The sequence below is a fragment of the Brassica napus genome, chromosome A2 (assembly GCF_020379485.1).
Source record: "Brassica napus cultivar Da-Ae chromosome A2, Da-Ae, whole genome shotgun sequence".
In the NCBI taxonomy this organism is placed as follows: Eukaryota; Viridiplantae; Streptophyta; class Magnoliopsida; order Brassicales; family Brassicaceae; genus Brassica; species Brassica napus.
In genome coordinates this window covers 2253938-2268494 of record NC_063435.1, presented here as the reverse complement: position 1 = coordinate 2268494, position 14557 = coordinate 2253938, and the positions used below count along the sequence as shown (strand labels likewise).

At 30.4% G+C, this 14557-nt stretch overlaps 2 protein-coding genes across 3 annotated transcripts; one reads left to right on the top strand and one right to left on the bottom strand.

The window, feature by feature from the left end:
- The first annotated feature begins 2209 nt into the window (after nt 1–2209).
- LOC106428514 (WUSCHEL-related homeobox 12-like) lies at nt 2210–4108 on the top strand. The gene is made up of 2 exons (XM_022695414.2): nt 2210–3000; nt 3270–4108. Exons 1-2 carry the CDS (start codon nt 2367–2369, stop codon nt 3476–3478), a joined length of 843 nt encoding a protein of 280 aa, XP_022551135.2. The 5' UTR covers nt 2210–2366; the 3' UTR covers nt 3479–4108.
- Nucleotides 4109–6497: 2389 nt separating this feature from the next.
- Nucleotides 6498–8548, bottom strand: LOC106432515 (transcription factor MYB56). Of its 2 annotated transcripts, none has more exons than XM_013873356.3 (3): nt 7991–8548; nt 7189–7647; nt 6498–6741 (listed from the first exon to the last, which is right to left on the bottom strand). In XM_013873356.3, the coding sequence occupies exons 1-3, from the start codon at nt 8322–8324 to the stop codon at nt 6578–6580; spliced, it is 957 nt and encodes a 318-aa protein (XP_013728810.2). In that variant the 5' UTR covers nt 8325–8548; the 3' UTR covers nt 6498–6577. The 2 variants fall into 2 exon arrangements, with proteins under 2 accessions (XP_013728810.2, XP_013728812.2); XM_013873358.3 differs by having other exon boundaries at nt 8000–8548.
- Between the last annotated feature and the right edge of the window lie 6009 nt (nt 8549–14557).

Genomic DNA, 14557 nt, shown 5'->3' with positions numbered 1-14557 from the left:
TAAATTTTTGTACTTTAAATAAATTAAGACAAAACAAACGCAAGAGTTATTACCATCAACGTCAAGAGACCATCAAAGAAGCATTCAGACTGGTATGAACTCATAAAATTCTCTTGCCCTGCAATCTGGCAAATCACATCAATAGGATCAATAGATGAAATACCCCTTTTGACAATTCCTTTATTACAAATAATTACAAAAGTGAGACAAATTGAGATCCTAAATTACACAGTTTTAAGTTTTGAGCACAAAGTAACCCGAGGTGGAGGATACATATTAAGCTTACATGTTAATACGGAGCCGCGCCACAAATTCACCGTTACGCCAATCCGAGAAGCAGAAAGTCCGACCAAGTTGTCGAAGGATGGCTGATTGAGAAAAATTAGCAGCAGATGAAAAAATTCTTGAGGATCAAATGAAATCTGCACCGGTTCAAAGGGGATGCGAGTAGATATGAGATATTCATCTCCGGCCTGTAACATGAACTATATATAAAGAGGAACTCCGAGTCGGTTACGAAACCCACCATTAATGATGGTCTGAGTTAACACTGGAAGATGTAGAGACAAAGGAAGATGAAGAGTTAACGAATTTAGTGGAGAAAGTGGAAATGGATACGTATGTGAGCGAGGTAAGTCGCTACAGTGCAGAAACCCTAGATGCAAGATGCAGATGACGATTAGGCGACTTAGAGCATCCACATTAGTGAACCCCATGAAAAGGGTTCACAAAACATTTTTTTATTATTTTTTTTTTTGGTTGATTTTTGTTTTTTTTTTTAAAAAAAAAAAAAATTATTTTTTCGGACCAGTCGCGGGCCGCCACGTGCCGTGGGGCCCGCGCTACAGTGATGAACCAGGTTCATGGGGAAGGGGTGGAGAGAGACAGGTTCATCACTATTCCTTATTTTAATATTTTTTTTTTTTGGGAATGTGTGTGAACCCCCCATAAGTTCACTAATGGGGGTGCTCTTAGAAGCTTATTTGGGTCAGAATAGGAGTTTAATACACTTGTGTCTTTGCCACTTTAAACAAAACGTAAAAGATGGGTTATAAATGGCCCACCGAATCTATAATATAATGGGCTGGAAATAAACGATTTTCTAAAGTTTCGAAAGTTTTTAAAGTCGTGCTGACATGGCATATTTGTAAAATCTGATTGGCTCGAATTAATCTGCTGATGTGGACAGCCTCTTTGTTGAGTATATAGGCCTTTTAGTATAGGTTAGATATGTCCTGGTTCTGAAATACGAAACTGGTTAATATATATATATATATATACGTGTTTATATATGTACCAGTTAAGTAAAGAATCAATTTCCGTTTTGCGGAAAAAGAACAAACAGCTGGCGAAGTTATAAGAGACAAGTAATACCCAGTTGTATCAAGTCAGTCACAGTCGGTAATAATAATAAATAGATAAAATGATCTGGACAATCGTTACCTCCTTACAAATATGTGACGTAAATTTTTTTTCCTGAAAAACTGAAAAAAGCTGTACAGAAGACGCAAGTTATGCAGGCTTTGAGATTTCCTTTTACTTAACAAGTCACGGGAGGATTGTTACACAACTCCTAGTAGTAGTTTCTCTGTGTTCCCTGACGTGCATGAATTATAAAATTTACTTACTCCATTTTTTTAATATAAATTGTTTTACAAAAAAAATTATGTTTTAAATTATATGTTGTTTTCAATTTTCTATGTAAAATTTATTAACATAAAAAAATTATGTTTTATTATTGGTTGATTTATGGTTAGATAAATAACTAATGATGATTTTATTTAGAAAATGTAAAAAATTAATGATTTTTTTAATTTTTTTGAAATGCTCAATTCTAAAACAACTTATAATAATAAACGGAGAAAGTAATAAATAAATTTAAAGGGAATTTCAGCTAAACGTGTGTATAACTGTATGTAGAAGCCAGGGGAATCTCTCCCTGAAGTTATTATCGATCTATCTTAATTAAGATCATCATCGCTATCTTAAGATCATTATTGATTGAGATAATTCAATTTTGATAAAATAGCCGTTGCACATTATTTGATGAATTATCAAAATTGAATTATCAAAACAACATTTTTTAAAAAAAATTGTTGGATTGTACTAACATTATTATTTAATTTAACATATTTATATTGATTTAAATAGTTTAGAATGATTTAAATTGATTTAAGTCGTATAAACCTAATTTTAGAACCATGATTCAAATTAAAACAAAAAAGTATTTATTGAGAAACTCTCTCCTATAAATTATTTAAACATAACTTCCCTCAAGGCTCAAGTCGCCACAAACTCTCCTTCTTTTCTTAACATCCATTATCCAAAAACACGAAAGAAAGAATCTAGCAAATTCTTAACAGTCGATGGATCAAGAAGGATCATCACAAAGCCCTACCGGGCAGGGCCGTTCTCCCTCTGCACCCTCTAATTCTACCGCACCGGCCCGGTCCCGTTGGTCACCTAAACCGGAGCAAATCTTGATACTCGAATCCATTTTCAACAGTGGTATTGTCAACCCACCAAAAGACGAAACAGTCAGGATAAGAAAAATGCTTGAGCAATTTGGTGCAGTGGGTGACACAAACGTCTTCTACTGGTTTCAAAACCGACGTTCAAGATCTCGCCGGAGACAGCGGCAGCTTCAAGCCGCTACTGCCGCAGCCGTCACTTCCAGAGGAGCTGAAGACCAGCAGCACATGACGACCATGAGCATGCATCATCCTTACAGAAACAACGAGATTAATTTGGGATTTGGAAGTTGTAGCAACTCGTCAGCTAATTACTTCTTTAATGATCCTTCATCTCAAGTATCTTCCTTTCTTCTCGGTCACTCGTCTTCTTCCTCGAATGGTGGATGTGAAAGTAACAATGGCATGGAGAATCTCTTCACAATGTATGGCCATGAATCTGATCATCCCCATCTTCATCAGCACAGCTCAAATGATGCAACAATTTCAAACCCATCTGATCAAAACTCCAGTTTCCACTATCAACAAGGTGAATCATTAATTTGCATGCCTCATATTTTTCTTTTATACCGCAAAGTTTGGTTTTTTAGATTATCAACCAGTACTTAAAAGTTACCGAAATTTGGATGACTCCTGTTTTTAATGAGAAGGTTTGAAAGTGAATAAGGAAGATACAACTTTTTAAGTGAGTTTCAAATTAAGAGCTCGAATTTTAAGTTAGGCTAATTTGTGTATTTTGAGATATACTCAAAAAAAATATTCTTATATATTTTAAATTTGAAAAAAATAAAATAAAAGGGTTAATGACGGTGTTCATAAACGGAGTTCCAACGGAAGTAACAGAAGGAGCAATAGACATGAAAGCAATGTTCGGTGAAGACTTGGCGTTAATGCATTCCTCTGGTCTTCCTCTTCCCATTGATGAGTTTGGTTTCTTGATGCATTCTTTACAACATGGCCAATCTTATTTCCTGGTAACTCAGTTTAACTCACTTTTATCTATCTAATTAATATATAGACATATAAACAAAAGTACTCATAAATAAATTCATTAACAATTTTCAGACCCTTTGGGTCGTCTGTGAATCCTTTTCTATAAATTGCGAGATAAATCTGTTTTCCTTTAAATTACTAAATCATGTGTATAGAATGTGCTGAAACCTAATTATTCTGGTCAAGTCCTTAATTTCTGCAGATAATAATGTCGAGAACCCAGTTCAGTCTGTATCTAAGCTAGATCATAAAATATTCCAGCATAAAATATAGTTAAATACTTATATATAGATTTGACGATTTTCGGTTTTATGCAATAAATGAATATCCGTAACTGAAGTTTTGTAATTTAAGTAAAGCTTTACGGATCGATGTCAGCTCTTATAAACACACGTATATATTTCTAACTGTTGGTTAACAAAAAAAAATCAAAAACATGATATATTTCATTTTTAATAAAGAATATACGAATAAACACAAGAACCAATGAAATCCGTCTTTTTGAGGATAAGTATTTAATTGAGTTCATTGGCAAAAGAGTTCTTGGGAAATTATATTCTTGGTCAAACAAATAGACAGCCATTTGTTAGGGCTTTCCAATATGGTCATCAGTTGATTAATTAACACAGTTATATTATTCTTTTTTAATAAATTTTATTTTTCGTTGTTTGATTTCATTTTTTCATCGACAGGTACCGAGACAGACATGACCTTGTGTTGCAACTTACAACATATACGTTCGATTATTTTAATTTTTACTTTTGTTGATTTTATGTCAATCGTGTATACTTATAGATTAAATAAATGTTGGAACGTAAGATATTTTGTTTTCTTGTCGATTCTTGCTAGCCTGAACATAAACCTTAATCAACAAAACAAGCAAAATCTTAACAGAGATCTAGTTTGGGAATAAAGTGTCGAAGTTTTAAAATTAAAAGATTAATTAAATCTTGATTTATTTAGTGTTATCCATAGTAGATATATTAGTATATAGTTCAGCACTGGGTGAAATGTATTAATATTTGATATCCTTCTCGATCGACGATTATTTGTTTGTGTATTATTCCTTAGGATTAGGGGGCGACTCGTTTTCCCGCTACCATCCGCAAACGCAGTTTTTGCGATTGGTAGCAGTTGTCATCGGTTTGCAACAATCGCTCAAATCGTTCTAAACCGTTTCAAACCGTTCCGAATCTCATAAATTTAAAAGATAGCTCCAGTTAGCGTTTGCGTGAGGGTAAATTTTTTTTCTTTTTTTTAAAGCAATATATATACAAAAGTAAAAATATTTAATAAAAAATTTAAAATTGAAATTATGAAAATATTAAAATATATCTATTATATTTTAATTAATATTATAAAATTTTATAATAAAAGCAATTACAATATATTTTCAAAAATTAAAATTATAACTTTCTAAATATAAATTTTATATTTATTATAATTTTATGATTTTTGATATTTTTATAATTATATTACATGTAAATATTGTTAATTTATTATTTGATTGTTATCGCATTTGGTAGTTAACCAGTCATAAGTCACCCGCAAACGCACCAATTTTTAACCGCAGTACCAGTCGTACAAATTTCTTAAAACCGCTAGAAACCGCAACCGCCCGCATCCTTAAACTCCTGCAACCACAACCGCAACCGCTGCGTTCGAACCAGTTAGGCCTTAAGTATATAAATAACAACACTTGACCATACTGGCCATTAAGTGTCACAGACCACCATTGCTAGTTTTTGGTGATGATTGTTTCAATAGTTTCTAGTTTTAGTTTTTGGTTTTTAGATTTTAGCTTTGGTTTTTAGATTTTGGTTTTTAGTTTTCAGCTTTTGGTTTTTGATTTTTGTTTTTTGGTTTCTAGATTTTAATTTTGGTTTTTAGTTTTTGGTTTTGCTGTACTTTTTTTTATTTTTCAAAAATTAATTAATACATTACTTTAAAATAATACAACAAAATAGCAATAAATATTTAGATTTACAATTAAAATTTATCAAAATATTGTGATTATTATTTAAAATAAAACACAATAACATTTATAAAATATACAAATTTTAATTATTTTATTTATAGAAATTAATAACTAATTTTAAAATTAATCAATATCATTTATAAAATACAGAAATTTATTTTAGAGATATGAATCACAAATAAATTATTTCACATTGTTATTTAAATGATATCTAAAATACCAAAAATGTATGATAATTTATCTTTATGAAGATATTATTTTTTAATTATTAATTAAATAAAATGTAGTAGTTTCTTAAAAAAAAACAAAATTCGTTTTTGTTTATTTTTTAATTATTAATTGGTTTTTGGTTTTTCTTCATAAATTAACTGAACTTTTCAAAACCTAGTTTCCCTAAATTTTTGGGAATCTATTTGTTAGAAAGTTTGATTGGCAAATGAAATGGTTTTTACAAAAACTAAAACTAAAAGCTAAATGTGAGATTTATAGGGCCCTTTATTTAAATGAAAGCTTAATGTATAAGTCCACTTTAATGTGGGCTTTATAGGGCCCTTTATTTAAAGACTGCATATGGGATTCAAGACTGTATATGGGTTTCTGTTGTGTTCTTAGACTCAACTAAATTAAGTAGCTGGTAAGTAATTGAACGGACATTAAGGGTCTGGCCCAAGTCGAGTAACTAAACTTTTTTTTTTCTGTTAAACACCCCCCCCCCCCCCCCCTTCAAAAAAACATCTCGATGTAAATGCTATAGACAATGCAATAGTTTTACGATATAATTGTTAGTTTGTACTAGTATGGATGTGCCATATTCTGGATTCAATGTATGCTGTAAAACAACGAGACAAAAAATAATTGCAAAAGTTTTGGTAAATCTTATTCTAATGCTACTGGAAAAGAGGTTACATTGGAGTATTATACATTTTTATTTGTTGATTACAGACTTTTAGGAAGTTATTCAATTTTTGTTTTGCTTTTTTTTTTCACTCCTACCCGGCTAACTTACCAAAGCCCACATTAAAATTTTAAACAAACATGGCTAAGACTTAACCAGGTAAACAAAAGAAACTGAACCAATTTTCTTTATCGAACCATTAGTTCCCTTCTCATGAACCCAAATTCTTCATAATATTAATCAAAAAGCTCCAACTCCAAGAAAATCAAAGAAGTAATGGCCACTCTTCATCTTCACTTCCACCTTTCTTTCACTGACCGTGATTGTGTGGTGATTTTGATGGTCCAACTTTTTACTATATTTGCCATTTACTTCTGCTCTCTGCACACACTGACCATCTTTACCTGCAAAATTATCAAAATAATGTTCTTAGCCCCCACGTGAAATTTTGTTGTATTGAAATAGTAATGTGACATTGTACTACAACTCCTTATATTATTATACCTGTAGGTACTATTACGATGTAAAACACTGTTTCTTTCTCTCTTGTCATTCAAATTTCTAATTATTGCCACATATATGAAAATTATCAGGAGTGGTCAACTCGTCGTCGGTTATGTAACATGTATATCATTTAATGTTCCTTGAACTACCAAAAAAAAAAACCGTCTTAGCAAAACTTGAAATTAAGCTAAAAACATTCCATGTTTTTTTTTTTTGCTTAAAAAACATTCCAAGTTTCTATACTTTTTTCATATCTCAAGAATGTCATGAAGATGATTTTCTAAAAAGAGACAAAGTAGTACTGACATAATTAGAATAATAAAACAATCAATTACATAGATTGTTACCTGATGCGAGGGTATTATCGTAATTGAAGAAGCCAAGCTGGTGAGTTGAAGAAGGCGGAGTGAGAGATAGCTCCGTCGTACAAGTAGAGACAGCTGAAGCATCGTCATTGTCAGCGTCATCATCTTCTTCATTGACGAAAGTACCATTCACCACCGTACCGAAGAACTCATCGCCGTGATTATACGAGGAAGAGACTGCCATTTCAGCGTTTCCTGACGGTGCCTGAGGAGGCTGATGACGTTGTCGTTGACTTTTTCTAGTCCGTCGAGCCATGATGACGTGCCAATGGTTCTTGACAGCGTTATCTGTCCGGCCAGGGAAGAGACGTGAGATCAAAGCCCACTTGTTGCCATAGGCTCGGTGAACGGCTAAAAGCCTTAACTCTTCTTCCTCGGTGAAGGCAGTCTTGTTTATTCTTGGGTCTAGCTGGTTAAACCATCGCAATCTACAACTCTTGCCTGAAGTCAAAGACGCAACATTAATTACCCTTTAAAATATACAAATTAGTTACGGTCAAGTTACTATGTCACTGATGTGTATGATTAAGTACTTATATCCTTAAAAACATATTTTTGTCTAATTTATGAATAAAAGATATAATCTTTAGTAGACATTAATTTTGGAGAAAATACCGTTTTGGTTAAATGGAGAAAATGATGATTTTTTTTTGTGGGAAAAAAAGATCTGGACATTTTGTTTTTAACAAATTTTATTATTTTCTATTAGTATTTAAAGAAAACACTTATATTTACGGAATTTTATGTAAGAAATCAGTAGGTAAATAAAAGCAAATAAATATACCTGATCTACCAAGAAGGTGGTTAGCAATCACGTTCCAGTTTTGTGGACCAAACTGGGCAACAAGCTCCTTGAGTTTAGTATCTTCTGTTGGTCTCCAGTGTCCTCTGGAGCATACTTTTGCTTTCATTCTACTTTGACCCCTCCTTTTCCAACCGTTTTCGCCTTCGTGTTCATCTTCCGACTTCAAGAATGTTTTGTTGAGGGGATGGTTTCTAGCGAGAGAGAAGTTGGTATGCGATTTTGGTGAAGAGAAGTTGTTTGCTTCTTTGAATCTTCTCGACCCATGGATGGTTTCATTGCTTGTTTGATCTTTCTCAAGGAGATTTGGATTCATTTTCTTTCTTTCTGAGGTTAGGGATTAAAAGAAGAGAAACCAGCGATAGAAGAAAGAGAGGCAGACCACTTGAATGGCTTTCCACTGTTTATATGGTGGAAGAAAAAGAGAGATTCTCCAATATTTTATTGACTCGTATATGAATTTAACTGACATATTTTACAAGTAATTATATAATATTTGTTCACATCATATATACAATAATATTATAAGAAAATTGATGATGAGTTGTTATTCAAAGTACATGGAAAAAATCAAATGATAGCTTGTTTATTCACACATCAAAAGGGTAGGGAAATATTTTACTATATGACTATATATATCACACTTAATCAGGTACTGTATATAAACTATCATGTTTTTATAGACCAGTCCTTGTATAGCTTTGTGCAATTTATCATCTAAACACTTTTAGTCGTTGTTGTATTGAAACTTTTTTGGGTCTTGTAAATTCGATCGTAGAAAATATCGAAGTATGATAATTTTCTCGTCAGTAACTTTATGAGCTGCTCTTAATTTGTTTTCTTATGTGTAGAAATAAATTAGAAAGAGCCTGTACTCACGTTTTGCTTCAGTTTGCATAAAATTTTCAATTTAAACGAAAACTACATTAATGTGATACTAATTTTAGCACTCTCTCCACACGTGCAAAAGTAAGGATTTAGAAAAGTCGGTGGGTATGTGTGGTGTTGGTGCATGCAAATCGAGACCCGCTCGTGCGTGAGGAGGGTTCGATGGCTTAGGCCCCACAGACTCAACAGTCTCGGAAACTCCAAAAACATTTTTGAACCGCTCGTGTGGCACTACTATACACACATACTGATAGTGCACGTGTGCACGTACGAACATGTTGGTGTGAGTTAATAATTATGGGATAAAAACAACAGAATCGTTTTTTGTCTGTTTCGGACACAAAGCAAGAAAAGATCTTAAAGGAAGAGAAATAAATTGCTTTTCTGTTCTTCGTAACGTCTATAAAAATGCGTGTGTATCTATATATACGTATATGAATATACATTCGCATGTTTCAAAGAATTCGTTTTCTGTAGATTAATATAAAATAATCATGAGTAGCTCAACAACTTGTTTTAACTTGTTAAGTATTGATAATACAAACAAACAACAACTTGTTTTAACTTTTAAGTACTTCAAGATCTTTTTTTTTGGTCTAAAACTTCAAGATCTTTTGAACGGACGTAAACGTTTTTACTTAATGATCAATGAACTCAAACACACTTCCACAGTTCCACTTATCTAAGTGAACTCAAACAATGTTATGCGAAAATTACTGGAAAAATAGGGCGTCGCAAACGGAAAATATATGATGCATGAGACGAGACTACACATTTGAACGTAAAAGTGTTTTTTTTTCCATGCGTAACAACAACTGACGCCAGATTTTGATATGAAAACAATTATTTTTCTTTAAAGAAAAAAAAATCAAGTTTTATTTATTCAATGAACTAGATCGACTATGCAACCAAATAATTATGATATTAAAATGGAGGGACCAGAAAAATGTAACTGAAGCTAAATTAATTTGGAATCAAATTCAACAAAAAAAACGAGAGTAAAATAAACATAATACAAAGAAACGTTCGAGCCAAAGAAAAAAGACAGAAACGTACCAAAAAAATTAGATTACTTTATGGTGTCTAGTTTTACGTGAGTTTCGGTTATGGGAACGGTTTCGTTAATTTTGAAATCTTCTGCTGACGACAAACAAAAAAAGTCTCGTACCGACGTGGAATGACGACATCATGAACTGTTACACACGAGCGGATCGTGTTCTTACCTAACACATGTCCCGTCTTCAGTTCACGTATTTCTGTTCCGGTTCAAAGAAAAGATCCTATAACCGTTATGGACCAATTCCACTTTACGTGTTAAATTTATAATTTTGACGTCATTACTTCAAATTTCCAATACGGCAAATATTATAAAATTTTATATATGTAGTTCAAAACCGTAGGCGAGTTATAAATGAAGATTGCTTAAACAACTAGTCTCATTAATGGAACAAAGTGATAATTAAAAGCAATTTAGTCAATGATAAGTGTATATATATATGTAATATTGCACCTCAACCAAAATGATAAGTGATTTTATGGATCGAGTTATTGATGGCCCAAAGAAGTATACGATTATATGGTGGCAGTGAGCCATAATTTACCATTCGCACTTGAACAGGTCACTAGTTTTGTATTTTTCTTACCTTTTTCCAGTATCACAAACCATTAGACGAACAAATCGTTTTTTTTTTTTTGAAGAAATGAACAAATCGTTTATTGAAATCATAAAACAGAAGGTGGTGGATTTGTTGTTAAAAAAAAATAAAATAACAGAAGGTGGAGAGAGAGGGAAATACCAAAACTCCAAATGCTACAGATTAATGTTTGGGTAATGATCAGATAAGCCACACTAATTACATTCATTTAGAGAAAGCTTCCAGATTAGTTTTAAAGGGGACACTTTAACTAATTTGAGGAATTTATGGCTTTATCTCATGATGTAAAGACATAAAGTATCTTTATATATGTAAAATTTAATTATAAATCATGTCAAAGTTGTTAGCCGGTCCATTCATTGCACTTGTAGCATAGAACTAAGTAAATAACATATCACATCAGAGTGTATTATAGTAAATTATAACAATGAAAATTTTACATTTTGGGGGGAGTTAATGAGGTTATACCTTACGGACTATATTAAAAGTCCTTATCGAAACTATATTGAAAGTCATTATCGAGGCAGTTAATTGTCCACGCACTCACCACTAGTTTACTCCACATGGATCCAAACAAAAAAATGTAGTTATTCGAATGTAAATAGTTTAATGTATGTAAAAGTATTACCAAAAAATAAACATTTAGTCAAAAGTTGACGGCGGTGATCGGCAACTAATCCACCCAATTTTAACTCAAAATGATTCTCAAGTCGAAAAGAACAGAACTATTCTCTCCGTTTTATCACCATTGAATCATTGATGTTTTATAAGTATCATTTGAAAGGACATTATATATTTTAATTTGAATTTAATTTAGTTTAAATTATATTCTTATGTTTAATGTATTTTTATTGTTTATTACTCGTATTAATATTTATATTATTATGTTACACATTCTGAAACTAATACTTTAGTTATAAACGATTTTGGTTTCTTACATTGTTTCTCTATAACATTTATGAAAACTCTAAAAAGTGTGTATACCATATAGACTTAAAATAAAAGATACACAATTAACTCGAAATTTAATAAAGTATGTGAAATATAGTCATATATATAACATCTAGACAGAAGTTACAGAAAAAACATCTAGACATAGTAATAAAATCATAGTTTAGTAAAGTATGTGAAATCTCTTAGTTTAACTTACAATCAACATAAATAATACTCCATTTGTTTCTATAAAATAAAAAAATAAAACCTTATATATATATATATATATTTTACATTTTATACAATTTCAAAAATTTAATTTTATTTATTCAAATATGACATTAAAATTATATAAATTAATCTTTGATAAATTAATAAATTAATAAATATAATAAATTCATAATTTTTTCTAGTCCCAAGTTTCATCAATGTAAAATATGACATAGTTCAGTAAGATAATAAAATAGTAGTATTCAGAAAACTCTTATATGGATAATCTTATTGAACATTTTATATTTATAATTACTATATATATAAATTTTGTAAACATACACAATTTTTTTTTTTAAATCACGTCTAGTTTTACTCTTCATTTTACCGAATAATATATAAAAATTTAATTTGTATTCTACGATATATATGCATTATATATCAATTCTATTAGATAATTAAAAACAGATTCGAATCTATAAAGTTTAATTAAACATAAATAGAAATAAATTATTTTAAAATAATAATTATATAATTAAAAAATAGTTGTAGTTTTAACATTATTAATTTATAGAATTTTACTGTACATGAAACTGATGGTAAACAGCTGAACACAAAATAATATATTTATGATTAATTTATAATATATTTTAAATATGTAGAAAGATAATGTATTATCCAGAAAAAGAAGGGATATATGTTTCATTTTAAAAGAAATAAAAATTCAATAGCAGGATATTAATTTCAAAGTTTTTAACACATCTAAGTAAAATAATATTTTACCCCAAATCTTGGAACGATGGTGTTTCGCGGATTGGTCATGGAAAAACCATGATATTCACTTAGGACAAAGATGGTTTAATATCTTTTAAGGTTTTGATGGTCTAATGGGGACGAAAAACACAAAGGCAAGTTTATCTCCACTTCATTCAGAAGTTGAAACAATCATTTGTGCAATGTAATGTATGAAAAATTTATTTTAGTATCATTCACGTTTGTAACAGATTGTTCTCAATTGGTGAAAATAGTTTCAGAACAAGAAGAATAACCAATTTTTATAACTTATTTGGAAGATATCAAAATACTGAAAGGAAGTTTGAATCATTCAAAGTTTATTTATATATCCTAGACGCAGACCCATCTCTTGGCATGTGCCAGAAGAACATATGCACAAGGTCCAAAATATTTTTACAAAATTTTAGTTAGTGTTTAGGACTTTTTTTAGAAATATTAAAGCCCTTTTTGCAAAATCTTTTTACTTATTGCTGTAAAAAAAGTAGATTTTGTACAGGGTCCACAGTAAGTATGAAACGGTCTTGTCTTGTAAAATTTTAGTTGTATATTTAAGTTGATGAAAAAAAAGGGAAAAAAAATGTTTGCATGCGTGTGACGTTGTCACATTGTATAGTTCAAACTTCTGAAGTCACGAAAATTGATGTCAATTCTGACGTGAAAATAACTGTAGGTGCGCTTTTATGTTTTGTAATTTAAAAAATATTTTGATAAGTGAGGACTTTAAGATAAAAAAATTTAAACATGCCCACTCTTAGATTAGGTATATAACCATCACTTGATTCAATCCAATACTATTAGTGCTAACTATATTATTTTAAGAGTAATTCTTGGGTTCACCCCTTAGGGTGAACCTCTAGATTCACCAACCAATAGTGTTTGAGTATTTGATATTTGATATCTTTTAAAAAAGGAAACAACATTGAATTTCCAAATAAGATTATCTTTTTAAAATAAAACAATAAAAATACATAAAAATAGTTACAAAAAATAAATAAATAAATATTTTTAAGTCTTCAACAAAATACTAAACCCTATACTCTAAATCTTAAACCCTAAACCTTAAATTTTGGATAAACTTTAAACGTTTGAAAATCTTAAACCCTAAATTATACATTAAAAACTAAATTTTAATAACACTAAACCCTAAATCCTAATCACTAAACCCTAAACCCTTGGATAAACCCTGAACCCTTGGATAAATCATAAACTGTAAATCAAAAATATTTAAAATTAAACTCTAGAGTTTATGATTTATCCAAGGGTTCAGAGTTTACCCAAGGGTTTAGGGTTTAGTGATTAGTATTTAGGGTTTAGTGTTATTAAAATTTAGTTTTTAATGTATGATTTAGGGTTTAAGATTTTTAAACGTTTAGAGTTTATCCAAAGTTTAAGGTTTAGGGTTTAGGGTTTAAGATTTAGGGTATAGGGTTTAGTATTTTGCTAAAGACTTAAAAATATTTATTTATTTATTTTTTGTAACTATTTTTATGTATTTTTATTGTTTTATTTTAAAAAGATAATTTTATTTGGAAATTCAATGTTGTTTACTTTTTTAAAAGATATCAAATATCAAATAATCAAACACTATTGGTTGGTGAACCTAGAGGTTCAGCTTAGGGGGTGAACCCAAGAATTACTCTTATTTTAATGAATGTCCTAAGAATAAAATGCAACATTTTCTGAATTTTTTTTAGCAACAAAAAAACATTTCTTAATCTTTTTAGCCAGAAAAAAACATTTTCTGAATCTTTTTCAAAATAGTTAAATAAATGAATTTCAAAGTCAATCGAAGAATAACTAGATAATCCAAAATATGCAAGTGTATTTTAGGCTTGTAGCCATTGGGTTCTAAATATGTGCTTTAATATTTATTTATCGTGGTTATAAATAAAACAAGGAGCATCAAGAGTTATAAATATCTTCATTTAAATATTGTTGTGCTGTTCAGACTAACTCTGAGACAAAAGTAAGATGACCTAAAATAACATCTTCGAAACCGTTGATAAAAAAGAAGATTAATACGCAATTAAGGTAAAATGTCAAACATTCATAATAACAAGCCCATATT

What these genes read in the sequence shown, in the direction of transcription:
- LOC106428514 (XM_022695414.2), top strand. Translation starts at nt 2,367, where the DNA reads ATGGATCAAGAAGGATCATCACAAAGCCCTACCGGGCAGGGCCGTTCT. An exon ending in CAGTTTCCACTATCAACAAG is followed by an intron (nt 3,001 to 3,269) that starts GTGAATCATTAA and finishes ATAAAATAAAAG; the next exon opens with GGTTAATGACGGTGTTCATA.
- LOC106432515 (XM_013873356.3), bottom strand. Translation starts at nt 8,324, where the DNA reads ATGAATCCAAATCTCCTTGAGAAAGATCAAACAAGCAATGAAACCATC. An exon ending in CCACCTTCTTGGTAGATCAG is followed by an intron (nt 7,648 to 7,990) that starts GTATATTTATTT and finishes CTTTGACTTCAG; the next exon opens with GCAAGAGTTGTAGATTGCGA. An exon ending in CGATAATACCCTCGCATCAG is followed by an intron (nt 6,742 to 7,188) that starts GTAACAATCTAT and finishes ATAATTTTGCAG; the next exon opens with GTAAAGATGGTCAGTGTGTG.